General features: G+C 36.5%; 1 protein-coding gene across 6 annotated transcripts in view; it reads left to right on the top strand.

The window, feature by feature from the left end:
• Positions 1-1,103: 1,103 nt before the first annotated feature.
• CYLD (CYLD lysine 63 deubiquitinase) overlaps positions 1,104-27,784 on the top strand; it is a 62,278-nt gene continuing 35,597 nt past the window's right edge. Inside the window, exons 1-5 of one of the 6 annotated variants that reach the window (XM_019932499.3) lie at positions 1,104-1,158; positions 1,789-1,869; positions 7,497-8,148; positions 9,542-9,844; positions 12,016-12,121. In XM_019932499.3, coding sequence (XP_019788058.1) covers positions 7,645-8,148; positions 9,542-9,844; positions 12,016-12,121 — 913 coding nt within the window. In that variant the 5' untranslated portion in view covers positions 1,104-1,158; positions 1,789-1,869; positions 7,497-7,644. Of the gene's footprint in view, positions 1,251-1,788; positions 1,870-7,496; positions 8,149-9,541; positions 9,845-12,015; positions 12,122-27,784 lie in introns of all 6 variants that reach the window. The other 5 variants (XM_073795591.1, XM_019932500.3, XM_019932498.3 and 2 more) reach the window with 5 other exon arrangements.

The raw sequence follows: 27,784 nt of genomic DNA, 5'->3' as shown, positions 1-27,784 counted from the left end.
AAATGTCACTTTCCACTGAGGAAAATTTTCCCTCTCATGGTTAAACACACACACACACACACACACACACACACCCCACATCTTCCTTCCTCAGTATTAATCACCTTCTCCTATAATTGGTAGTTAAAATGTCAAAGGAGAAGGAATTAATTAACAGGAGTATCCGGTGCAGCAAGGCATGCTGCAAGGCTCTGGGACTGATTATAAAAAGCACTTCCTTAAATATTGTGAGCACTTTTGGGAATCAGAAATCTCCCTTCTAATTGAAAGATCCTTAACTACACCCCAAGTCCTGGCTGGTGGCCAGGGGTGCAGATCTGTGGGAGGCCTTGTGTGGAAATCCCTTCTCCATCACCCTAGGGAGACGTCCCTCCAAACTCGGATAGGTGGCAACGGAGGTTCAGAAACAGCAGGGGTCCCACACAGAATCTGAGGAAGAGGAAAAGACAACATTACTGAGCTCTTAATGTGTGTCAGGACTTTACATACGATTTTTCACAACAATCCTGTAACACAGGCGATCCGATTATCTCCATTTTACAGATGGGGAAATTGAGGCTCAGAGCAGTTGAGTTCCCCGTGTCACGCGGCTACTAATTGAAAGCGCAAAGGATTCAAACTTAGGTCTTATTCTAAAGCTTTGCTTTTTCGTGGAATCCTAAAATCCTATTCCTAGCTTGCGTCTGGGCTCCTCCCCACCCCAGCTCCGAACTCTCAGTCTGCAGGAGTTTTGACAGCTAAGCCAAAAGCCAAGACCCGGGTGGAGTCGGGAGAAGCACAGCGCCCCGCCCCGGCTCTGTTGTTAGCCAATGGGGCCGTGGCACCCGCAATATTTCGTCCAATCAGCCAGAGCCCCCCGCCCCCCATATCTCCAGTTCTCCTCCCCTCCCCTTCGCTTTCCCTTTGGCTCGACCGAGCTTGACGGAGCGGAAAGTCCCTTCAGTCCGCTCCGGGCCGGCAGCCATTGGAGGAAGGTCTGTCACAGGATGGCCCAATCAGAGCGTGCTTAGGAACGCAGCTCGGGCTGCGATTGGTTAGCGTCGGGATTGCCCCCGCCTACTCCTCTCCCTCCCTCCGTCCCTGGGCGGTTCGGAGGCGGGGCAGGTGGGGGCGGGCCCAGGTAGCAGGTTCGGCTGCACTGGGGCTAGCGCGTTGGAGGTAAATACTAGGGCGGCGGGTGTGGGGCGCCGGGGCCGACCCTGTAGGCGGGCTAGCGAGACTGGGGAAGGGGCGACGCCCCGCCGCCCGAGGTGAGTGAATGAGCTGGCGGCCGAGCGGGCGAGCGACTGGCGGCCCGGTCCCTCGGGCGCCCCTCCCCGGCCTCTGGGCGCCTCAAGCTACCGCGGCGGCCGTCGGGCCTCGGCGCCGGCCCGTTACTTGCCCCGGCCCTTAGCCGGCCGGGCCCGCGGGGTGCTGAGCCCGCTGACGTCAGCCTGGACTTACCCACTCCCCGGGGCTTCCCCACCGACACCCCAGCCCCTCCGGCCTTCCTGAGAGGGCTCCCAAGTCGTGGGAGCGTGGTCACCACTGCCAGGACCCCGGGAGAAGAGAGGACTTGGGGGTGGGAGCAGCGCAGGAAACCGTCTGCTCCTTGGGCCCCCATTTACAGATGGGGAAACTGAGGCACGGGCCTCTGGCGGGCTCCCGACAGCCCGGGTTGGCATCGAGAGCCCCGGGCTGTAATACTGTCACATCGGTGCCTTGGGTTTTGGAGTGTTTGTGGCTCCTGTCCAGGAAGAGCAGTCGGGGTTCTGGCCTCGTTAATGGCGTGTTGTGTTTTTCTTTCAGTTTCTCCCTTTCCAGGGTGAGGATGGTTTTACACAACAACCCGGAGTTCTTTAGTTGAAAGGTGCGCTCTGTTGAAGCAAGGTATTCATTTTTTTCTTTCTTTTTTTTTCTTTCTTGTCATATTAACGATCTCTGGGGAAATCGTGAAGTCTTGACGGAAGATGGTGTTCCTGAGTTTGGTTTTCAGCCGGCTCAACTGCCCAGTTATTCATTTACTTGGCATCTTTTCTGTTCCATCCTATGGCATTTGCATGTTTTAGGATGGTTGTCACCTTCCAGCCACCAAGCTTTTCAGTCCCCGTCATGCCTGCCCCCTTCCTCTCCTCAGGTTCCCTGGAAAGTTGTATGCTTAGCTTAGCTTAGCTAAGGAGCATTCCCTGCCTGGCTTTTGATTTCGGGCTAATAGGGATCTTAATAAGATTGTTCCTTTTGCAGTCATTGCCTCCAGGAGAAAAATCCAGGCCTTGAGAGAGGGTGTTCATTCAAGCGTTGGTTTTCTGCGCACCCCCTCACGCCCCAAGTAGATTGAATGGTCTAAGAATTTAGCTTGCTAATTCCCTACTGAGTAGTGGGTGGATTTGAACTAGCACAATATTAGGTGAAAATGATTTGCCGGAAATTCTTGTCGAAGTTCATGTACTGTGAATGTTGATAACACCTAGAACATTCTCTAATGTTCTGCTACAAAATTTTACAGTACTCTTTCGAAGAAGCCTTCCTTTGGAGGGTAACTTTAGTGAGGAGCTGATAAGACCAGGGCACTTGTTATATAAAACAACAGACATGCAGCAGGAATGATTTCTTGTGATCTGGCATGCCTAAACTGTGATTTTGTTCAAGGAAGTCTTTAACACAGAAGAAAAGAGTAAATTATCCTATTCATCAAACTTTAGTATTTTGTTCCTGATTTTCACACTGTGATCTTAAATTTGTCAAGGTATTTTCATTGGTTGCGCAGAATTTATAGGCATCAGACATGGTGTGAGAATCTAGGAACCCAGTTTCAAATGAACCTCAAAACAACTTTTCGTAATTGTGAAATATTCCTTATTTGTTTCCTCTTATGTGTGTAACAATGAAGTGATATAAAGACTGACCATTCCTTCACTGAGCCAGAGAATTAGAATTAGCATTTATTTAGGGAATTAGGTAAAAACCTAATTACTCTCAACTCCTGAGTCTTTTCTCTTTTTCTTCTTTTAACCTAAAAGAAGCTTTTAATCACTTAAACGATTAGGATGAGGAAATGGAAGTTTGGCTTTCACTGTTATCACCTGAGTTAACCAAGTCATTCATTCATTTCTTATGTACTGATTGTCTAACATACTGTCAGGCTCTTGTTTGGGCAGTGGAAATATAAAGATGAAGGACTTAGAGAGTTCACAGTTTGGAAGTGCAGTGGCCAGGTGTAACTCCAGTGAGACAGGAGTGTTTCAGGTTCTTCGGAGGATGTGAATATGCGGATGTGGGAGCCAGACTTTCTTCCAAACCTCATAAAACCCACTTGTTTAGGTACTGAATAAGTGTGTACTTGGGTCACAGATTAATCTATGAGGAAAACGGACTCTTTTCTGGTCTGGTCTCTTTTCTGGAATCTCTGCTGTTTGGGAATGTACAACCTTGTTCTTTTAATGGGAAATATTCTTTCTTAAAATGGTAATTATTCTAGCCATTTAGAAGCATTTGGAAAAAGTCCTGTGTATCTTCTTTTTTTTGGGTATGCACACTGGCCTCCCTACCTGTTTGTCATTTATAATTATGGGCAATTTTTTAGTGTTGTAATGTTTATTCTGGCATACATAGACCCCTGTGGTTTTTAGAACAAGTCACGATATCTCAGGAGATGCAAAATGTTACTGAATTGCATCTGTTTTTGTTTTCTTCGGTGAAGTTCTTTGAACAATAACCTGATAACTTGAGAATCAAAATGACATTGTTTCTTCTAGATAAGTTAACCATTGTCACTTTCATGTAGCTAATGCTGTTCATCTGTACTATATATTATCTTTTAAAACTAATTTGGACCTTTAATATTTTCATACGAAACGTATTTCTCAATCATCTTCTTTTCATTGCATTTGATAGGAAACTGATATTTGTGCCTTCCCACCCTCACTTGGTTTAATGACTTTATTGTAATACAATTAAATTCTCCTTTACTCAGAATCCAGACCATCAACAAGCTTAGATAACCAGATATATTTTCAAATCTATCTGACCCTGAATCTCATCTGAAGTCTTGTCAAAAGAAAGTCCTGTTCAGTATGGTTTTAGCGTTAAAAATATTATTGTATTCCAACTCTTCGATAATCTTCATTCGGTACTTATAGTATTTATCAGGATATTCATAATTACTCAGTTTTTTGGCCTGAAATAAGTATGATGGTATTTTAGATGAATCGTTTGTGATACATTTACACTCAAAGTGAAGTACAGTATATTGTTAGAGGCAATTTTTAAACAATTAGACCTGGAAGGTAATAAAAGAACACAAATGATGGCAGCCATCAACCTTAAATCTTCTGTATTTTTCAGTGTCTAACACTGTGCTGAGTCCGTAAAAATACTAAACTAACAAACCTTGATGGATAAAGAACTCACTGACAATGTGATTTAAATCTTTCCCATGTGGTCTTGAGTCAGTTTTTACTGCTTGGGGTTCTTTAAGACTTAAGTTTAGTGTTGTGCATATCCCAGTGAAAGAAGAATGTGGGCATCATATTCATTTCTACAGGGAAGAAAGTGTATTAGCATATTCTGCTGTAATGCCAGTAAGTTGAGATATTAATGTTCATTAAATTTGTCTTATATACCTCTAATAGAGCCATAAAGTTCCCTGTTCAACTTTCTCTATCAGTTGCAATGAGGAGAATCAATGTTTAATATGATAATTCCAAACCTATTCTTCCTTCATGTATTCTTTTTCAAAGAGGAAAAACCACATCCTTTTTACTTTTTGGATAATGCTTTTAAAATATTTTATAACTTTTGCTTTGGCTGTTCTAGTTGTCTAACATGACCCATCCTGTTAATGAGTTAAGCTCACTCTGACTTGTGCTAATGCAAGTCAGAAAAAAGTTACTACTACTTGTGTAGTTAACTTTAAAATACAGTTCTTATTAACTATTATTAAATTGCCCTCAACCTTTTTATAAACCAAAGGTAGTTATATTTTACTGTGGACTGTCTCTTAAATGATTTACAAAAAACCAATCTTGTAATCAAATTCATTTAAAATAGGGTGTCCTAATGCCTTCCATACAGTGATTTAGTTTTGTCTTGGTAATATTCCATTAGCACTGGTGGTTTTTATTTTAAATCATGACATGGATTGTTAAGCTAGAGCATCAGCAGAGCAGAAGTTGTTGGCATATACTAATTATTAAGATTCAAGGAATTTCTTAATTTTAATATTTGAAGATATAATTTGTAGGAACTTAAAAGATTTCTTTTCAAAATAGAATTGCCATACTTTAAAAACAATTTTTGGCCAAAAATATTTAAATATATTCTAAAGAGAACAAAACAACTTCACTTTTTTAGGAGTTGCTTTTTGACCGTCTCATCCTTCCGGGAGCAACCGAGATAATGTCTATGCAATAAAGCCTATGCACTTTACTCCTAAAAGACCCGTTCAGAATTTATGCATTCCTCTTTTTGTTATTGTTTTGTTTGTTTTTTTTTAAAACACACAACCATATTTCATCACCTGGCTTCCCAGAACTCATTAGAAGCAATAAGTTGGAAAGCAGCAAGGCTGTAAAATAAGTCAAATGCATGTTGCAGGAAACCACAGAAAATGGCTGATGGCAGGGGAAAACCGTAGACTGTAAATCTACAGAAGGCAGACGAAGAACTCAGAAAGCATGACGTAAAGCCTCATTACAAAGTAACGAGCACGCTTGCATAGTGGGGGGTCACACATAATAATTTCTATTCATGTTGATACTTCAGTGATCAAGATAAAAATGAGGCTATTTCCTTGTTGAAAAGTGCTGACATTTAAAAAGAATTTTAGTCAGCAATAACAAATACTTCATTTGAGGACTTTTAAGGAATAGAGCCAAATTACGGTTTGGGTCACCTTCCTAAGGGGTTTTGTTTATGTGGGGTTTCCACAGGTGTCTTATATAAGTAGCAAACATAAATTGATCCTATTCCTGCTGAAGAGACAGTGCCCTCAAGTGGAATTAAGACAAACACATTATAAAAAAAAGAAAAGAAAAAAAAGAGAGAGAACCACTTTATGCTGCTTGCCCTCACTAAATATTGTGCATGTATTTGTTGTGCATATATTTCGATAATGTTGGCTTGAGGAGGTGCCAAGCCCTTTACCCTGTCTTGGGTGATCTTCATGTCTCATTCTGGCTTGTAGAGGGACAGACTTTTAAAACTTTACCATTATAGAGAACCTCACTATCTACCAGTGCGTTCTAAAAGAAATGTTATTCCGTGTGTAGATTTGCCAGATTACACATTTAATCATTAAGTTAAATGGTTAAACTTAAAATTTGGCTCTTAAGTTTTAGGAGTATTTATTTTTTAATTCCAAGAATAAAATAGATAAATATGATAGTGCTATCATCTGCTGCTATTACCCAGAATAATGGAAATGGATATGGCTACCTCAGAGAAGGATGGAATAAATACCGTATTCAGAAACCAAATAGCCACATGCGTGTGACAGAGAATACCTAAGAACTATTGTTTTCAGTAAGATAATTAATTAACATAATGAATTAAAGTCTTTACTTGAATTGATGAAATTGTGTAGTTTTAAACCCATGATTCAAGTAGGGTTGCGAAGTCTATTTTAATTGCAAAAGATTAGTATTCTTGTAAAAATCTTTAATGAAAAATTGAAACTGAAAAAGAAATAATCTTTCATGTATTCCTTTCTAGTATACATAGTTAAACTTGTGGTATAAAAACATTTTATATTTGATGCTGTACTGCAGTTATATTTCTTCCTTATGTAGTCCAAGTTTTGATGGCTACAAAATTGATTTTTAAGATATATTTAATATTAAGCAGATTTATAATATCTGATATTTATGATTGAGAGGAATTAAATGATAGCTATGATTAATACTATTAACATTTGCCTAAGGACAAAATGTACAAGATTAAGGAAATGAAACTGAGTTAGATAAAATGTTCCATTATCAAACTGTGGTACACAGATAAATGAATTGTGGTTGAAGTTTCAGAATGTGATTTTATGGTATTTTTATTGATAAAAATGTTCAATATAATAATTGTGATGGGTAACTTTTTACCTAAACTACCTGTACAGATATATATATATAAATAGCCTTTTTGATTTGTGTGTGTTGCCCAAATATAGCAGCTTATCCATTTAAGTTAGGCAGGATCTATTAAAACTTCTACTTGTGAAAGTTTGAAAATGTCAGAATATGTATATAAGGTTATCTTTTACTAGAATTTGAATTCATAAATTTCAATGCCTTGGAAACAAACATTATTGTATTGTCTTTGGAGATAATTTACAATTGAATCTCCTTGATTACGCGAGATTACAGTAGAAACAAGTAATATAGTATATCTTTTAACCTTTTAAGATATTTTTGGAAGTATGTCATTAGTGTGTGTTTTTACTAGTCCAATGAAGAATTTTAAAAGTCTTTGACCGTAATTTTAGCTCACGGTAGAGTGAAATGTAAAGTTTCTTTTTGCTTGTCCTCCAGGCGTTTTGATTTGCTGTCTTTTTACAGCATGGACACCAGATTGCTAAAAACATGCTTTGGGACTGCCAGTGAATTTACCTTTTGCGGTTTTACTACACACTTAGTAGTTCCTTTTTTTTTGAGTTAATGTTTTGGAGTTAATATCACAATGAGTTCGGGCTTATGGAGCCAAGAAAAAGTTACTTCACCTTACTGGGAAGAGCGGATTTTTTATTTGCTTCTTCAAGAATGCAGTGTTACAGACAAACAAACACAAAAACTCCTTAAAGTACCAAAGGGGAGTATAGGACAGTATATCCAAGACCGTTCTGTGGGGCATTCAAGGATTCCTTCTACAAAAGGCAAGAAAAATCAGATTGGATTAAAAATTTTAGAGCAACCACATGCAGTTCTGTTTGTTGATGAAAAGGATGTTGTAGAAATAAATGAAAAATTCACAGAGTTACTTTTGGCAATTACCAATTGTGAAGAGAGGTTCAGCCTGTTTAAAAACAGAAACAGACTAAGTAAAGGCCTCCAAATAGATGTGGGCTGCCCTGTGAAAGTCCAGCTGAGATCTGGGGAAGAAAAATTTCCTGGAGTTGTACGCTTCAGAGGACCTTTATTAGCAGAGAGGACAGTATCGGGAATATTCTTTGGAGTAGAATTACTGGTAAGTTTGATAAGCCATTTTAGTGGGCTGTGTGTATTTGTGTCTGTGTCTGTGTGTGCACACGTGTTTTTTCCCCTTTTAAATACAAAATAAGTTTTCCCAGAAATCTTTTGTAATTTTTAATATTCATAATCCTTAGGATTTACTTTCTAATGGTAAATTGAGATGATGCAAAGATGCTGCATTGAAAACTTTTAAAAACTACCTACTATAGTAGGAAATGCAAGTAGATGATGTAATTATTGAAGACTTTCATATCTTAGAAATTTTAACATTGAATGTTAAAAATGAATTCTATCAATTGTAAATGAATTCATTACTTAAAATTGTTAATTATCCTGTGATATTATCATCTGTAGGTTTCTCACTTTTTCTTAAAGTGTACTATTAAGTTGTGAATTTTGGTTATATAAGTTAACAGCAGTTTCAACTTGCTTATAGTTGTCCCTGATAATGTACGTGAAAATCATCTTGGAATTTGTTTCTACTGAAAAGAGAACCAAGAACTCTGTGATAATGTTTCCAAAATTAATATTAATTCTCAAGAACTTAAATGTCAGTTATATTTTGACATTCTTGCAAGTAGAATTTCATGCCTTGTTTGCTTTTGTTTTTGTTTTTGCGGTACGCGGGCCTCTCACTGCCGCGGCCTCTCCCGCCGCGGAGCACAGGCTCCGGACGGGCAGGCTCGGCGGCCATGGCTCACAGGCTCGGCGGCCATGGCTCACAGGCCCAGCCGCTCCGCCCCTTACGGGATCCTCCCGGACCGGGGCACGAACCCGTGTCCCCTGCATCGGCAGGCGGACTCTCAACCACTGCGCCACCAGGGAAGCCCTTGTTTGCTTTTTGGTTTAATTTTTTAAAGCAGCAATTGTAAAACAATTGGAGATTTGCATCCTAACTATGCCATTTGCTAGCTGGGTTACTAGGTTATTTAAGCAAGCCACTTCTCTAAATCTGCTTCCTCATCTGTAAAATAGTAATATTATACACAACTTGCAGTGTTTTTGTGATATATTGATTCAGGATTTAGCACAGTGGCTGGCACACAGTAAGCGCTCAATAAATGGAGCTAGCATTACTGTCATATTAAAGTAAAGTTTTCTTTTTATGACAAAATTTTTGTTAAAATCACAATGTAGAATCTAGCCCACGCTCTCTCACGGTAATGATTTGAAATTATCAAGTAATTTTATTTCAGCATCAGATACAGTTTCTTCCTTATTTTTTAAACACCCTAAATTCAATATCAGCTTCTAATAATTATATTTCTTATATGTGTCATTTAGAATTTGTTCAGTGATTTCTCTGAAGTCCCCAGAGTGGATCTTTTTCCTTAGGGATCATCTTTCTCTATCAGTCAATCATTTTTTTCCTCTCATTTAAAAACTAGGAAGAAGGTCGTGGCCAAGGTTTCACTGATGGGATATATCAAGGGAAACAGCTTTTTCAGTGTGATGAAGATTGTGGAGTATTTGTTGCATTGGACAAGCTAGAACTCATAGAAGATGATGACACTGGATTGGAAAGTGATTATGCAGGTCCAGTGGACACAATGCAAGTTGAACTTCCCCCTCTGGAAATAAACTCCAGAGTTTCTTTGAAGCTTGGAGAAACTATAGAATCTGGAACAGTTATATTCTGTGATGTTTTGCCAGGCAAAGAAAGCTTAGGATATTTTGTAGGTGTGGACATGGTAAGAAACTTCTGAATTATGTTATCTTTATGAATATATCTATTAGCTTTACGACCAATTTAGGTACAAATTTAACACTTAGAATATCTAAAATGGACTAATTTGTAGTAATTTAAAGAACACTTTATAATTTGTCTTTGGTAGAGGAACATTGATAGGGGACAGGAGTCTAGCTGTAGATTTACACTTACTCGTTTTTCCAGTTTGAATAAACTGGAATAATGTTTTCAGTCTTTAAATTTGCTCTATAATAGCTGACCAATAAACAGAAAAAAACCCCACTGAAATATATTGCATGATGTCTTATTTTTCTTTATTTTGAAAAGGTTTTTTTTTTCTGTAATCTGTTTCTCTTTTTGTAATATTTTGCTGAATTTAATTGGCTGATCTGATTTTAATGAGTAGTGTGTAAAAGTCATTCCTGGAAAATATCAATACCTGAATAGAGGAAAGGCACATTGCTTTAGAGGAAAAGACAATTAGAGTGTCTTCTTAGGATGTAATTCACTCAAAAGAGGTTTTTTTTTTTACTGTGATAAAATATATGTGACATAAAATTTACCAATTTAACCACCTTAAAGTGACACTGAGTACATTCACATTTTTGTGCACCCATCACCCCTATTCATCTCCAGCCCAAACTGAAACTCTGTACCTATTAAACAATAACTCCCTGTTACTCACTCCTTTCAGCCAGTATTCTACTGGTAACCAGAATTCTTTCTGTCTCTGTGAATTTGCTTATTCTAGGTGCTTCATTAAGTGGAATCATACAATATTTGTCCTTTTGTTTGTGTCACTTATTTTTAATGTTACCTTACAATCATATTTGTTAATTATGGTTACATCCCAATATGGCAAATTGGACGATACCTGTGAGATTAAGAGAAGGAGAAGAAAAAGTCTTGAGAACATTTTTCTCATAGATTGAAAATACGGACAGGAATTTGTTAGGTATAATGAAAGAAATTCGTACGGAATTATTAAGTACTAGAAAGAGTTGGGAGAGGATGTGAGTAATAGACTTGTACTCACGGTGTTTTTCGTGATTATTTTTAATCAATTCAGGTACACTTTTTAGTAGGATATGAATGTTCTAGCGTAAGTTTCTCTTACGCTGTGCTTGGAAATTCTGGGAAATTCTATTTGATATCCATTAGTTAGACAAACGTTACTATGTTGTTTAGGCAAACACTTACTGAACATTTACCATGTGAGAAGTTAGAGCCAGTGTAAAACATGTGGGTCCCTCGGGATAGCTAGAAATAAAGCACATCTTTAAACCATTATTCTTTAAATATTCAGAACTTGTTTAGAGAAGAGGTTGTGGGCTGAGTGGAGGGAAGGTTGGAGAAAGAGGGCCACTGGTCATTGGTTAGTTTCCTCTTGCTTTAGGTCATTTGGGCCTTAAACTTGGCAAAAGCCATTTAGGCCTGTCGCTCCTTAGATGGCAGTCTAGGGAGCATCTTGTTTACTTGGGGCAGGCTGCCTAGTGATTGCACCGCCAGCTTCTCCCCCTGCCTCTGTCTGTCTTCCAGTTGGCTTGTGCAAGCATTCATTCCAAACCCCTCTAGTGCACTCCTTGAAAGGAAAGTTCTGGCAAATGCAATAGTGTTCATCTCCTATTTCTGATGACATTTCGCATGCTGTCCATATTGGTGCTCAGGGCAGTTGTCTGACTGGGCCATCTCTTAATCTAGCGCCATGAACAGCACTTGTATAGTGCTGTTCATGGAGTACATTTTTATAATTAATATAAAAATCTCCATTTTGGAGGGAATTCTTGCATACCCATAAAATGACAAAAGAACAGTTAAAAAAAGTAGACTTTCTGTCTACAGAAAGGCACACAGGAATTCAAATGGAATATTTAAGTGCTCAGGGAATGTGAAGTGACTAGAGCAAGCTAGGGTTAATTAGGGGCAGATTTCTGGCTGAAACAGTGTATGATTAATACATCTACCTATGTAGATGGATTGTTGTTATATAGATAACTATTGTCCAGTGAAATATGACAAATGCTTTTGATCCCTTGCTCATCCATGGGTTTACTATGGCTTGATTGTTCTTGATCTCATTTGTTGGAGGATCTTTTTATGGAAAATACAAACTTTCATATTTATGTTTTGTTGAGGAGGTTTTTAAAATTTATTCTATTATTTAATTTCTAGGATAATCCTATTGGCAACTGGGATGGAAGATTTGATGGAGTACAGCTTTGTAGTTTTGCAAGTGTTGAAAGTACAATTCTCTTGCATATCAATGATATCATCCCAGGTATGTTTTCTTTGTGTTTTAAATATTATGAAGGCAGAGCTTCTAAGGCATATTTAGTTATGAGGATGTAAATATAAGCTTCAAGATGCATTTTTGGAACTTGACTTTTATATTATGGAATTGTTATTACATAGAATATCCTTCCTTACCCCCAAATAAAAACAATATTTAAAGATTTGCATTTCTAAAAGTATGTGAGTGTGGGGTAGCATTTATCCATTATTGTTCACTTTTTCATTACGTTTCCCTTCTAAGTGGGTGAAAAAAAAACCCTTTCTGATAATTGCAAGGGTCAGAAAATGTAATAAACTGCTACCTGTTTGAGTGAGAGCCTGGTTTAAACTAGAAGCCTTTAAGCAGAAGTTGGTCATTTAATATAATCTAATATACTGTGGAGAGGATTCTTGCTGGATGCCCTACGATATCCCTTCCAGTTTTGAGAATGGCATAATTGATCAGGCTTCATGACTCTGTAGTCAGAAACAGATCACTCAACTTTTACATCTTAAAAATAATCTTAAGCAACCTTTTATTTTACCCTAAACAAGTAGCACCTAATGGCTGCTGTCAACTAATTGATAAATTCCTATCGATAGCAGCATCAACATCACCTTCTCCCTGCTCCTAGTAGAATTCCAATTATCAGCTAGTCTGTTGGTAGTCATGGAACTAACAGAGGCAATCAGAGGTGGTGATTCTTATTGAGCATTGAAAGTCTGCATTCAGTAGCCACAAATTATGAATCTCTTAATTAGATTGGACATTAATTCTTAATTAGTTTCTACATTCTTGACAAACTTATAAGGTAGGTCTTAATTATCCCCATTTTGCTGATAAAGAACTGAGGATTAGATAGAGATAAGACTGACTAGGATCAAGTAACATCCTAGTTGATTCTGTTAGAGCCCAAATTCAAATCCAGACTTGTCTGATTATAAAGCTCTGACCTTTTCAGTACCTCCTCACCCCACATCCTGTGTGTGTACTTAGGATATGAAGCCCTGCATAGAAGAACATGATTCTCAGCCTCACATGTATACTTGGGAATATTGTTTCCATGGAGATGTATTTTGTCTTTAATTCTTTAAAAGCTGAATTTTACTATAGCAAGGATCACAACTGAACAAAATGTTTTTTTTTGCTTCCAGTGTTATTTCATTATTGTTGATTTTGACACATAACACTTTTGAGTTCCCCAAAACTCAAAAGGTCATTTCAGGTCCTCAGTTTCTTTTTTTGTAAAAATGAAGGGGCTAATACTAGGTGATCCTTGAGATTCCTTCTAGCCTGCCCTCTTTGTCCTTCCTGTTTCCCTGTTGGCTTGGCAAGTAATAAATGCTTGTTTTGCTGAGTTAGGAAATGCTTTCTACGTTAGCTTTTAGCCTTACAGCAAGAGTACATTAATTTAGTTGGAGGTATGGGATTCAAATGATAGCTTTATGTTGATTTTGCTTTGTAAACTCTGACATACTTGGTTTTCCTTGACTTCTTTGAAATCAGTTTTTAATTTCTTACACATTGGATTCTTAGCTGTTTCTTTGCTTCTCTTTGGAAACAAATGGTTTACATTCAGTGGAAAGTATACATGTGCTTTGTATTTTACCTAGTAATATTTAATTTACCTTTTCATGACTGCTTATGGAAAAACACAATTTGTGATCTTATAAATCAAAATACTTTTTAATGTTACAATAAATGCTTATTGTTTAAAAAGCAGTTTTGTAAAAGGTTGTTCCTTCATCAAATATTATTAAAGCCTTACTTAGGCTTCTTTTAGGTGTTGAGGATATAGTAGGAAGCAAAACAGGTAAAAGGTCTTCCCACATGGAGGTTTTATGCTAGTGAGTGAAGACAGACAATAAATAAGACATATGGTCAATTAGATGGTGATTGCATGGAGAATGACAAGGCAAGGTGGAAGGGGAGTGCTGGGTTGTGAGGGGTGGGATTTTTCTACTTTATATAGGGTAGTCCTAGTGAACCTCTCTAATGTGACATTTGAGCTCTTGACATGAAGGAGATTTGAGGACTTGGCCAGCTTGAGGAATAGCAAGGGGTTCATTGTGGCTTGAATGAGGGAGAGTGATAGGAGAGGTAGTGGAGCTGGACCAGGCAGGGCCAAGTGGGCTGGTGTATGGATTCTTGGCTTTACTCTGAGGGAGATGGGGAGCTCAGGTGGGTTTTGAGTGAAGGACAGCTTAACCCTAACTTACGTTTTTAAATGATCGCTTTGGCTGCGTGTTAGAAGGCAAAAACGGAAATCAGGAGGAGGACTGTTGCAATTATCCATATGAGAGATAGAGGATGGTGGCTTGGATTGAGGTGGTATATCGAGGTGGTATATAATATATTGTTTAGCCTGTTTTTTTTTTTTTTCTTTTTTTGCGGCACGCGGGCCTCTCACCGCCGTGGCCTCTCCCGCTGCGGAGCACAGGCTCCGGACGCGCAGGCTCAGCGGCCATGGCTCAGCGGCCATGGCTCACGGGCCCAGCCACTCCGCGGCATGCGGGATCCTCCCAGACCGGGGCACGAACCCGTGTCCCCTGCACCGGCAGGCGGACTCTCAACCACTGCGCCACCAGGGAAGCCCCGTTTAGCCTGTTTTTAAACTTAGTATAAACAGAGTCACAGTGATTGTATTCTTTAATGCTTGCATCATTTACTTAAAGTGTATTTTGAGAGTCTTTCCTGTAGATGATGGTGTTAGTAGTCTGTTCACCCTCACTGCTTCATAGTATATTTCATTGTGTGAATACTTCATGATTTAATAACCCATTCTAATGTGAATGGATGTTTGGGTTTTGCGTATTTCCATATCCTCTTCACCACCATTTTTGCCAATCTGATGCCTTTGGGAAATGGTATCTCAAGGTGGTTTTAATTTGTAGTTTCCTGATTACAAGTAGGGTTGAATAACTTTTCATATGTTTATGGAACATTTGTGTCTTCTGTTAAATACCTGTTTGTGTCTTTGCACAGTTTTCTGTTGATTTGTTTGTCTATTTATTGATTTATGAGTTCTCTATTTTAAACTTTTAATGAAATATTTTTTCAACATTTTATTATGAAATTTCAAACATATGGAAAAGTTGAAAGAATTTTATACTGAACATCCCTATTCCTATGACCTAGAGTCTACACTTAATATTTCTGTACTTGCTTTATCATCTATTTATCCATCCCTCTATCCATGCACTGATCCACCATTTTTTTTAATGCATTTCAAAATAAGTTACAGACATCAGTACACTTCCTCCTAAATACTTCAGCGTGCATATAATTAGCTAGAGATAAGTATTTAGGGTTTTTTTTCCTTTTGAGATAAAAGACATACATGTAATGAAATATACATTGTATCATTTGAGTTTTGACCAATACAAATACCCTTGAGTTTAGTAACTATCAAGTTACTAAAATAATTTTTAATAAGAAATGCATTCACATAGCTCAAGTCAAAATAATGAAACAGTATAGGAGGGTATCTTGTTTCCATTCTTATCCCCTCTGCTCCAGTTGCACCCTCACTCCTCTCCTTGCCTCCCATTAGTAACTATTTTTTTTAGTTTCTTGTATATCTTTCCAGAGTTTCTTTACACAATATAAATAGTCTTTCTTCCCTTTTTAGGCATGAAACTTAGTATTTACGCTGTTCTGAACGTGCTTTATTCTCTTCACTCTATATCTTGGAGCTCTTTGTATATCTGAATAGAGAGGTTCTTCTCATTATTTACAGTGTTTATTTTTCCGTTGTATTGTGGTTCCATAATTTATTGATTCATATTGATGGATATTTGGATTGTTCTTAATTTTTACTATTACAAACAATGCTGCATAGCCTTGTACATATATATTTTCCACATGTGCTTAACTTATCTATAGGATAAATTCCCAGAAGTGGGATTGTTTGGTGAAAAGCTGTATACATTTGTATTGTTCTAGATACTGCTTAACTGCTTTCAGTAGTGGATATAAAAATTTATATTCCTACCAGCAGAGTGTGAGGGTGATTTATTTTTTTATTGAAGTATAGTTGATTTACAGTGTTGTGTTTCTGGTGTACAGCAAGGTGATTCAGTTTTACATATATATATATATATATATATATATATATATATATACACATGTGTGTGTGTTTGTGTGTGTGTACACACACTCAAATTCTTTTCCATTATAGTTTAATACAAGATACTGAATATAGTTCCCTGTGCTATACAGTAGGACCTTGTTGTTTATCTATTTTATATAGTTGTTTGTTTCTGCTAATCCCAAACTCCTAATTTACCCCTTCCCCACCCCCTTTCCCCTTTGGTAACCATAAGTTTGTTTTCTATGTCTTGTGAGTCTGTTTCTGTTTTGCAAATAAATTCACTTGTATAATATTTTAGATTCTACAAATAAGTGATATCATATGATATTTGTCTTTGTCTGAGACCTAGAGATTATCATACTAAGTGACTTACTTCACTTAGTATGATAATCTCTAGGTCCATCTGTGTTGCTGCAAATGGCATTATTTCATTCTTTTTTATGGCTGAGTAATATTCCATTGTATATAGATACTGCATCTTCTTTATCCTTTCATCTGTCGATGGACATTTAGGTTGCTTCCATGTCTTGGCTATTGTAAATAGTGCTGCTGTGAATATTGGAGTGCATGTATCTTTTTGAATTAGAGTTTTCTTCAGATACATGCTTAGGAGTGGGATTGCTGGATCATATGGTAGCGCTATTTTTAGTTTTTTAAAAAAAATATTTATTTATTTATTTGGTTGCACCAGGTCTTAGTTGTGGGAGGCAGCATGTGGGCTCCTTAGTTGTGGCATGCGAACTCTTAGTTGCGGCATGCATGTGGAATCTAGTTCCCTGACCAGGGATCGAACCTGGGCCCCCTGCATTGGGAGCGTGGAGACTTATCCACTGCAGTGCCAGGGAAGTCCCTCTATTTTTAGTTTTTTAAGGAACCTCCACACTGTTTTCCATAGTGGCTGTGACAGTTTACATTCTCACCAACAGCATAGGAGGGTTTCATAAGGGGGATTTTTTTTATAGCCTTGTCATAGATTTTTTTTCCAATCTGATAGGTGAAGGATATATTTCAGTATAGTTTTAATTTGCATGTCTGTGATGAATGTGATTGAGCATCCTTTTGTATGATTAAGAGAAATTTGTATTTCTCTTTCTGTGGACTGTTTATACATATTTATTGTCTATTTTAAAAAGTTGGATTATCGTTTTTTTTTCCTTACCAATTTCTTCTTTATGTGTTAGGGTTGTAAACTTTTTTGTGATATGAGATGCAAATGTTCCTGTTTCATTTGTCCCTAACCCTCATTTGTCATTAGTGTTTTTAATTGTTTGCTTATCTGATTGTCCTCATTTTTAAACATTGTGATAAAATATATGTAATAAGATTTACCATTTTAACCATTTTTAAGTGTACGGTCAGTGGCATTAAGTATATTTACAATGATGTGCAACCATCACTGCTGTTTCCATACCTTTTTCATAATCTCAAACAGAAACTCTATACCTATTTAGAAATAGCTCCCCATTTCTCTCTTCCCTCAGCCCCTGGTAACTTCTGTTCTCTACTTTCTGTCTTTATAAGTTTGCCTATTCTAGATACCTCATGTAAGTGGAATCCAAACAATATTTGTCCTTTGTATATAGCTTATTTCACTTAGTTTAATGTCTTTTGACTTTGCTTTAGGTGATTTTTGTCATGCAAGATTTAAAATTTTTACGTAGCTGAATTTATCAAATTTGTTAGAGGCTTCTGGATTTTGTCATTCCAAGGTTATAAAGGAATTTCTCCATGTTTTCTTCTAGTACTCTTGTGGTTTTATTTTTTACATTTATTTCTTTGATCCATTTTTATTTTATATGGTGTATGATGTGAAATATGGATCTAATTTAGGTTCCAGCCCCCTGCCCAGATAGTTACCCACTTGTCCCAACACCATTTATTAAAAAGTCCATCTTTTTCTTCCTCCTTTGAGATGCCACTTTCATCATACTGAACTCCCACATATACTTCAGTTATTTCTGGACTTTCTATTCTGTCTGTTCATGTTTCAGCACCACATTGTTTTTAATGATTCTTTATACTATGTTTTAATAAGAGCCCTAGTCCTGTCTCATTGCTCTTCTGAGTTTTCCTGTTATTCTATATTGTCTTCTACAAGTTTAATAGTTTTGCTTTTCACATTTAAGTGTATAATACACCTAGATTTTATTTTGTGTAGGATATGAGGTACATATACCCAATTTTCTCTACCATGCTTGCTGGGTATAAATCAAGTTTTAACATATGTATATATGGATCTCTTTCTGTGCTCTACTCTTTTTCTACATTAAGACCTCTAGGCCTTTATCATCATAGCTTTAGCAGAAGTCTTACAGCTGTAAGAGTACATTTCCCTTCTTGTTCTTTCTCTTTTTTTTAATAACTAAAAAGGTTTATTAAAATTAATAACCAAGTGTTTTAATTGACATCAGAAGAGCAAAACAATAAACCCTGAGCTTGTTCTTTTTCTTAATGAGTGTCTTGGCTGTGATTGGCCTTTGACTCTTCACTGTAAATTTAACAGTCAGCTTCTCAAATACTATGAGAGTTCCGTTGGGATTTTGATTGGAATTGCAGTTAAGCTGTGGAATAATTTGAGGAAAATTGACATTTCTATTATATTGAAACTTCTAATACATGAACAATGTATAGCCTTTCATTTGTTTAATCTCTTTTTAGTAAAATTTTATAATTTTCTCCATTTCTTGCATGTATTCTGATACATTATAAAGTAAAACATATTTTCTAATAGTTTTTTGGTGATAAGTAGAAATACAGTCTACTTATAAAAACAGTTGTATTGAGATCTAATTCACATACCATATAATTCACTAGTTTAAGCCATACAATTCAGTGTCTTGTAGTGTATTTACAGATATGTATAGTTATCACAACAGTCAATTGGAGAACATTTTCATCAACTCAGAAAGGAACCCTGTACCTTTTAGCTATAACTCCATTATCCCTTCATCCTCCTCAGTCCTAGGCAACCATCAGTCTACTTTCTGTCTCTGTATGTTTGCCTATTGTAGACATTTCATATAAATAGAATAATATAATCTGTGCTCTTTTGTGACTGACTTCTTTCACTTAGCATAATGTTTTCAAGGTTCATCCATGTTATAGCTTGTATCAGTACCTCATTCTTTTTTATGCCTGAATAATACTCCATTGTAATAATATATCACATTTTGTTTATCCATTCATCTGTTGATGACACTTGGGTTCCCTCCATCTTTTGGCTATAATGTATAATGCTGCTACAAACGTTCGTGTACAGGTTTTTGTGTGGATGTATGCTTTCATTTCTCCTGGGTATATATCTAGGAATGGAATTGCTGGGTCATATGGTAGCTCATGTTTAATCATTTATGGAACTGCCAGACTGTTTTCCAAAGTGGCTGCACCATTTCGCATTTTACAGCAATGTATGAGAATTCTGATTTCTTCATTTTTTTGTTGTTATTTGACTTTCTGATTCTAGCCATCCTAGTGGGTGTGAAGTAGTATCTCAGTTGACTTCTGTATGCTGAGTTTTGTTATAAACAATCTTATTAAAATCTTTTATTCACAGTTTATCTGTAGATTACCTTTTTAGTAGCAAGTCATTATCATCTGCAAATACTGTTTTACCTCTTCCTTCTAATCCTTATATCTTTCATTTTTAAAATATGGTTTTGTTATCCTAGTGTCCCTGTAAATGTAATATTGGATAGACGTGGTGAAAGGAGGCATCTTGGCCTTGCTCCTGATCTCAAAGTGAATGCTTTCAGCATTGCACTATGAAGTATGATGTTCATCATAGGATTTTATTGTTGTTGCTGTCATTTATCAGGTTATAGAAGCTACCCACTATTCCCCATTTTCAAAGAGTTTTATCATGAGTGGATATCGAATTTTTTTTTTTTTTTTGGCTGTGTTGGCTCGGGTCTTTGTTGCTGTACGCGGGCTTTCCCTAGTTGCAGCGAGCGGGGGCTACTATTTGTTGTGGTGCATGGGCTTCTCATTGTGGTGCCTTCTCTTGTTGCGGAGCACAGTTTCTAGATGCATGGGCTCAGGAGTTGTGGCTCACGGGCTCTAGAGCGCAGGCTCAGTAGCTCTGGTGCATGGGTTTAGCTGGTCCGCGGCATGTGGGATCTTCCCAGACCAGGGCTTGAACCCATATCCCCTGCATTGGCAGACGGATTCTTAACCACTGCGCCACCAGGGAAGTCCCTAAATTTTATCAAACTTTTTTCTTTATATATTGAGATAGTCCTATGTTTCTTTTCTTTTAATCTGCTAATTTTATAATATTAAATTAGCCTTACATTCCTGATATAAGTCCACTTTTATCATGAGTCATGCATTGCTTGGTCCAGTTTGCTAATTTTTGCATGTTTCAAAATTAAAGAACAAATTTGCATTGCATGTTTAAAGATTTTTTTACATAGTGCCCTGGAATGGGCTTGCCTCAGGAAGGGCCTGTTCCTTGGAAAGTGTTGGGGTAAAATTAAAAAAAAAAAAATTTTAAAATGCATGTGTTTAAATTAAAAAAACATTTTTGTTTGGTAAAGTACATATGGCATAAACTTACCATCTTAAATAACCATTTTTACATGTACAGTTCAGTGGTATTAAACACATTCATAATTTTGTATAACAATCATCACCATCTGCCTCCTTAATGCTTTTCATCTTGTAAAACTCTGTACCCATTAAGCAGTAAACGCCCATCTCTCCCCTACCCTCAGCCTCTGGCAACTGCTGTTCTATTTCCTGTCTCTATGATTTGGATTACTCTAAGTACTTCATTTAAGTGGAATCGTACACTGTTTCTTTTTTAATGATTAACCATTCCACCCCGCCACTCCATGGTAACCACCACTCTACTCTCTGTTTTTCTGAGTTTGTCCTTTTCAGATTCCACATATAAATGAGATCGTACAGTATTTGCCTTTTTCTTCAAAAAATTAAAAATAGAATTACCCTACAATCCAACAAGCCCACTTCTGGATGTATATCCAAAGGAAATGAAAACAGGATCTCAAAAAGATGTCTGCACTCCCATGTGCATTACAACATTATTTACAGTAGCCAAGGTATGGAAACAACCAAAATGTCCATCAGCGGATAAATGGATAAAGAAGATGTTGTGGAATATTATTTGGCCATGAGAAAGAAGGAAATCCTGCCATTTATGACAATGTGGTTGGACTGTGAGGGCATTATGCTAAGTGAAATAAGGCAGACAGAGAAAAACAATCTTGCCAGAGGATTCTCACTTTCATTTATTCAAAAAGCCATCTTTTGGATTTCTTAATCCTTTCTAGATATATTGATTTTCTGTTTCAGTAATTTTAAAAATTATTCTTTCTTTGACTTTTTGTGGATTCTATTTTTTTCTAAACTGTTTAGTTTGAATGCTTATTAGCTTGTTAATTTTTAGTCTTTTTTTCTAGTGTAAAGCATCTAAGGCTATAGATTCTCTCTATGTACCCAACTACCTACATTCCATAAAATTTGATATATAGTTATCTTGTTACCATTAAATTTGAAGTGTTTTGTAATTTCCTTCATGAGTTTTTTAATGTAATTCATCAACTATTTTAAAATGTACTTTAAAAATTTTCAGGTGTCTGTTTTTATCGTTATTAATTTTCAATTTGATTGATATGGTGAGAGAATATGATACTAATCCTTTGACATTTGTTGAGGCTGGCTTTATGGCCTAGTACGTGATCAATTTTCAGAAATGTTCTGTGTGTACTTGAAGAGAATGTGTTTTCTTCAATTGTAGTTGCATGTAGTTCATGCATATTTTATATGTCCCTTAGGTCAAGCTAATTTATTATGCTATTCAAATTTTATGTATCATTACTGAGTTTTTAATTGTGAGGTCTAACAGTTACTGAACAAGGTATATTAAAACATCCTCATATGATGATGGATTTGTTCATTTCTTCTTAATCTATAAGTGTTTCCTTTAATTTTGAAATTGTTGTTTGCTACATACAAGTTTAGAATTTTTATGTACCTAGAATTTAGAATTGTTATATCTTGTAAGTGATTTCTCATTATGTGGTGACTGCCTCCATCTCCAGTAATTTTTTCTTTTTTTTTTTTTTTTTGCCTTAAATTCTGTTTTGTATGATATAGATAGGTTTTCTTTTGGTTAGTATTTTCCAGGTATGTCTCTTTTTCATGATTTATGTTTTAGTTATGTCTCTTATAATCACATATAGTTGGTTTCTTAATATAGTTTGACAATTTTTATATTTTAACTGAAGATTTTAATCTATTAATAGTTATCATTGCTGACAGTTGGATTTATTTCTACCATCTTGTGTGTTTTCTATTTGTCCTACTTTATCTACCCTATCCCTAATGTGTTTTTTTGGATTGAGATGTTTCCCCCCGTCCCACCTTCTTTACTCCATTTTCCCACTCTATCCCACTTGTTTTCTTTTAGACAGCATGTCATTTTTTAAAAAAATCCATTCTGATGATCTCTGTCTTTTTGTTGTTGTGTTTAATGTGTTAACACTTAAAGTAATTTCTGTTTATTATGTTTTCTATTTGTCCCTCTGTTTTTCATTCTTCTTATAGTCATTTTCTACCTTTTTGGTAGATTATTTGAAAAATTTTAAGAATTATATGTTAATTAATATATTGGTTTTAAAGCTATATTTCATTGTAATATTGCTTTTAGTGGTTTCTCCAGGGATTATAGTATATATCCTTATGTTTTAGTTTAGTTCGGGTTAATATTGTGCCAATTATATACATCAGTATAAGGTGTAGAAACCTTGTAACCATGTAAATCTAGTTACCTCTTCCTCATTATTTATGCTATTAATTGTCATGTACATTACATCTGTGTACTTTAAAAATGCACAAGAAAATGTTATATTTTTTGTTGAAATAATCATTTATATTTTAAAGAATTAAAAGATCTGTGCATCTATTTATCATTTTCCTTCATCCTGAAGAACTTCTTGTGGTGTTTGTTGAAGTGAAGTCTTCTAGAAATGAATTTCTCTTAATTTTCTTTGTCTGAGAATGTCTTTATCTTGCCTTCATATTTGAAGGATATTTTGGGTATATATAGAACTCTGCTATAAAGTTGGTTTTCTGTGATTTTTCTGGCCTTCATAGTTTCTGATGAAAAGTCATCAGTAGCCTGAATCATTGTGACCCTGTATGTAATGTAATATGTTGTTTTTCTCTGTGTGCTTTGAAGACTTTATATTTGGCTTACAGCATTTAACTATGATGTGCCTAGAATGATTTTCTTCATCTTTATCCTGGTTGGCATTTGCTAAACTTCTTGGATTTGTAAATTTATATTTTTAACAAAGTAGGAAACGTCTAGCCATTTTTCCTTCAAATGTTTTTTCTGTTCCTTTCAGTGTTCTCTCTTTCTGTACCTTCAATTTGATATATGTCAAAATTTTTGGTATTGTCCCTTATCCTTAAGGTTCTGTTAATTTTTTTTCAAATTTTAGTCCCTCTGTTCTTTAGATAATTCTATTGTTCTACCTTCAATTTTATTCACTTCCCCCTCTTTTATCCGCATTGTGCTTTTAACACATCCAATACATTATGTTTTGAGATATTGTATTTTTAAGTTTTTAAAAGTATTTTAAGACTTTCCATCCAGTTCCTTTTTTTGTTTCTCTAGTTTTTATTTCTCTGATGAGATATTCCTATCTTCTCCTTCACTGTAAGCATATTTTTCTTTACTTCATTAAGCACAGTTATAATAGCCTCTTTACAATTCTTATCTGACAATTACAACATCAGAATCATCCATGCATTGGTATCCATTGCAGTTTTTTCTTTTTAGACTGTCAGTTTACTGTTTTTTTTTTTTTTTGGTATGTTAAGCAATTTTTTAAGTTTTTTGTTTTGTTTTACTTTTACTTTTTTTTTTTCTTTACGGTACACGGGCCTCTCACTGTTGTGGCCTCTCCCGTTGTGGAGCACAGGCTCCAGACGCGCAGGCTCAGCGGCCATGGCTCACGGGCCTGACCGCTCTGCGGCATGTGGGATCTTCCCGGACCGGGGCACGAACCCGTGTCCCCTGCATCGGCAGACGGACTCTCAACCACTGCGCCACCAGGGAAGCCCTTACTTTTACTTTTAGCATTAGTACAAAACCTTCATAAGAAGGTCATTTTAGTTGTAAGCCAGTAGTAGTTCTCCACCTGTGGTGATTTTGCCCACAGAAGACATTTTGCAATGTCTGGAGACATTTTTGATCAACGCATCTGGGGTAGGAGTACTGCTTGAATCTAGGGGATAGAGACAGAGATGCTGCTAGACATCCTACAATGCAGCAAGCAGCCCTCCACAAAAAAAGATCTGGTCTGAAATGTTAGCCTTGCCGAGGTTGAGAAGCCCTGTCCTAATAAGCAAATTCTGTGAGTTATGCTAATTTTATAATGTAACTTGCTGGATAGCTAAGGGGAATCCCTTGTAAAATCAATTTTCTTTCATTATTTATTCTTACAGGAATAATCAACTCTATGCTAATATTGTCTCACCAGAACCACATGGATAAATGTAATTTAACTTGTCTTACCAAATCAAATATCTCTGTGGGTATTTCTTTTTCTTTCTTTCTTGCCTTTTTTTTTATTTTAAATGTCCAAAGGGTACTTTTGAAAGCTCAAAACCTTATTAGTATAACCATCCTTTTTACGTACCTTAATTGAATTTCTTTGAATTTTCCATTTTACAACTAAATATAATTCATTATATCAAGTAAGTTGGGAGGCTGGGGAAATCATTAGTTCAGTATTATAATTTAAGAAAGAAAAAGATACCTGAAATATAAGGTTGGCTTATGTATATTAATTGTGTTTTTCTCAGTTTGCCGTAGAATAAAGATTTGAAATGCCCCCACCCCCTTTTTTTCCAACTCCAGAGCTGTATTTCTTTCTGTATACTTTTTCCATATCTCGATTTGGTTTGAAATGTAAATGATCTTGGGTTCTACAGTAGCACTTAAGAAGAAAAGAAAAGAAAAAGCTACCATTTCTATTTTTCATGTGATGGAAGTATATATAACCTCACAAAGAATTCATCTTTAGTAGTATTTATCTTCAAAAACATTTACAATTACATTTTATTTAAATAGTGATGTAAGATTAAAATAATCAAAATTAGTTACATGAATCTCTTAGGAATCACTTGTCAGGCAAACTTTGATCTTATAGATCAGTGGCAATCATTGTCATTGTTACTGGCTCTCAGAGCAGTGTGACAGGCAAGGCAAAGAATGCTTTTTTTTTTTCTTTTAAACCTTGATTTTCATAAACCATGAATAGAAGATAATTAGGAATGATACCAGCTTTTATTACATAATACACCAATTATACTTTTTTGCCAACAAAATAAAGCCTGCAAATAGACTTTAAAAAGCAATGTTGTCTAAACGAAAATTAATTTCATTTATTTAAATAGGTCTTCATCTATATTTCATGTCATCATTAACACCCATTTCTTGAGAGAGAAGAAAATAGTCATAATCTCATTTAGTTTCTTAGTTTTTTTTCTTGCCCTATTACCTTCACTCGTAGGACAAAATTATTTACAGCATTAAAAAATTTTTTTTGGAAGTGGTTGAACAGTTGATGAGATTAGGAAAGAATTCATCCTATTCAGTTGCTTGTTACAGTAGGCTTCTGAAGAATACCATTGACTAAAAATGCAGGAGTCTTCAGCCTGTTAAGAGTTTTTCATCTCTTCATTACTGTTTTGTTTTTTTTTTTTAATTTATTTGTTTTTGGCTGCGTTGGGTCTTCATTGCTGTGCACGGCCTTTCTCTAGTTGTGGCGAGCCGGGGCTACTGTTCATTGTGGTGCCTGGACTTCTCATTGCGGTGGCTTCTCTTGTGGTGGAGTATGGACTCCAGGCATGCGGACTTCAGTAGTTGCAGCACACGGGCCCTAGAGAGTGCGGGCTTCAGTAGTTGTGGCGTGTGGGCTCAGTAGTTGTGGTGCGCAGGCTCTAGGGTGCTCCGGCTTTCAGTAGTTGTGGCGCGTGGGCTCTAGGGTGCAGGCTCAGTAGTTGTGGCACACTGGCATAGTTGCTTCGCGGCACGTGGGATCTTCCTGGACCAGGGATGGAACCTGTGTGCCCTGCATTGGCGGGCAGATTCTTAACCACTGTGCCACCAGGGAAGTCCCGTTTGTTACTGTTTTAAATGTTAAAAACCTCTAACATAATCTAATTTGACATTATATTCAGGTTCTCAAACCTGTTGTGATGAAGCATATCAATTAGTGCCTCCCCTAAATTTCTGCTTTTTTTAGTCCAATCTGTGTTGTCTTTTTTAGTTTTGGGGGTTAGGAATGTAATACTCATTTTGTTTTTCAGATTATGTAGTACATTCATGTTCGCACAGAATTTTCAAAGGGTGTATGAGGCCTTTTCCTCCTAGCATTGCCCCCCAACTACCTAATTATCTTCTGCATCCTTCTTGATTAATTCGTTTCTTTGTTGTTCAGTGTTTGCATATTTTATACACTTTTTTGTACCTTCTTTTTATAATCTTAACAATTTTAGTGAGTTTTAACTGACTAAAAGTGACATACAGTAAACTGCACATATTTTAAGTATATAGTTTGTTATGTTTTAACGAATGTGTAGACCAGTGAGACCTTTACCGCAGTCAAGATAGTGAGCATGTCCATCACCCCGAGGTATGCCCCTTGTGTTTGCTTCCTTCCATCTGCGTGTCCCATCCTCCAAAATCTAGGCAACCATTGATCTTTTTTCTGTCAGTGTACATTTGTTCACATTTTCCTAGAATTTTATATAAATGGAGTAACTCAGGATGTATTCTTTTTTTTTTGGTCTGACTTATTTCATTCAACGTAATTATTTGTTGACTCATCCACGTGTCCCTTTTGTTGCTGAGAAGTATTCCATTCTATAGTGAGAAATAATATATATATATTATATATGAATAATACATATTATATATGTATAATATATATTATATATATGCATTATATATATTATATGTGTGTATAATGTATATACAATATATATAAATGTATAATATATATATATGTGTCTGCCCCTGAGTCTTGCTAATGTTTGGTCTTTGACCCAGGTTCCTGACACAGAGCTCCTAAAATCCTTTGGAATTTTCTGGGTGATAGAAGTGTCTTTTGTTCTTATGAGGTGATTCTTAGTGGGCTCCTGGATGGAGGGCTGGTCACTACAGAGACCAAGCCGTGATTAGAACTTTCAGCCACAGCCCCATCCCCTGGAGAGGGGAGAGGAGCTGGAAATTGAGTTAGTAATCAAGCATGCCTATCTGATGAAGTCTCCATAAACATTCCCATAGTATGGGGTTTTGAGAGCTTGCAGGTTACCGCAAAGCTTACGGTCTTTTGGGACTGAGCCCTTAACTTGTGGGATTTGCCGCTAACCCCAGGTAGATAGCATCAGAACCAAATTGAATTGTAGGACACCCAGCTGGTGTCACAGCTTAGTGTGGGAAAACTCCTCACACATTTGGTGGCCAGAAGTGTCAAAATTGTTGTGAGCATGAGAACAAAGGGAAAGACAGCGTGTTTTCCCTATAGGCATAGGGATAT

The sequence above is a fragment of the Tursiops truncatus genome, chromosome 19 (assembly GCF_011762595.2).
Source record: "Tursiops truncatus isolate mTurTru1 chromosome 19, mTurTru1.mat.Y, whole genome shotgun sequence".
NCBI lineage: Eukaryota > Metazoa > Chordata > Mammalia > Artiodactyla > Delphinidae > Tursiops > Tursiops truncatus.
This window is presented reverse-complemented; position numbering and strand designations above follow the sequence as displayed.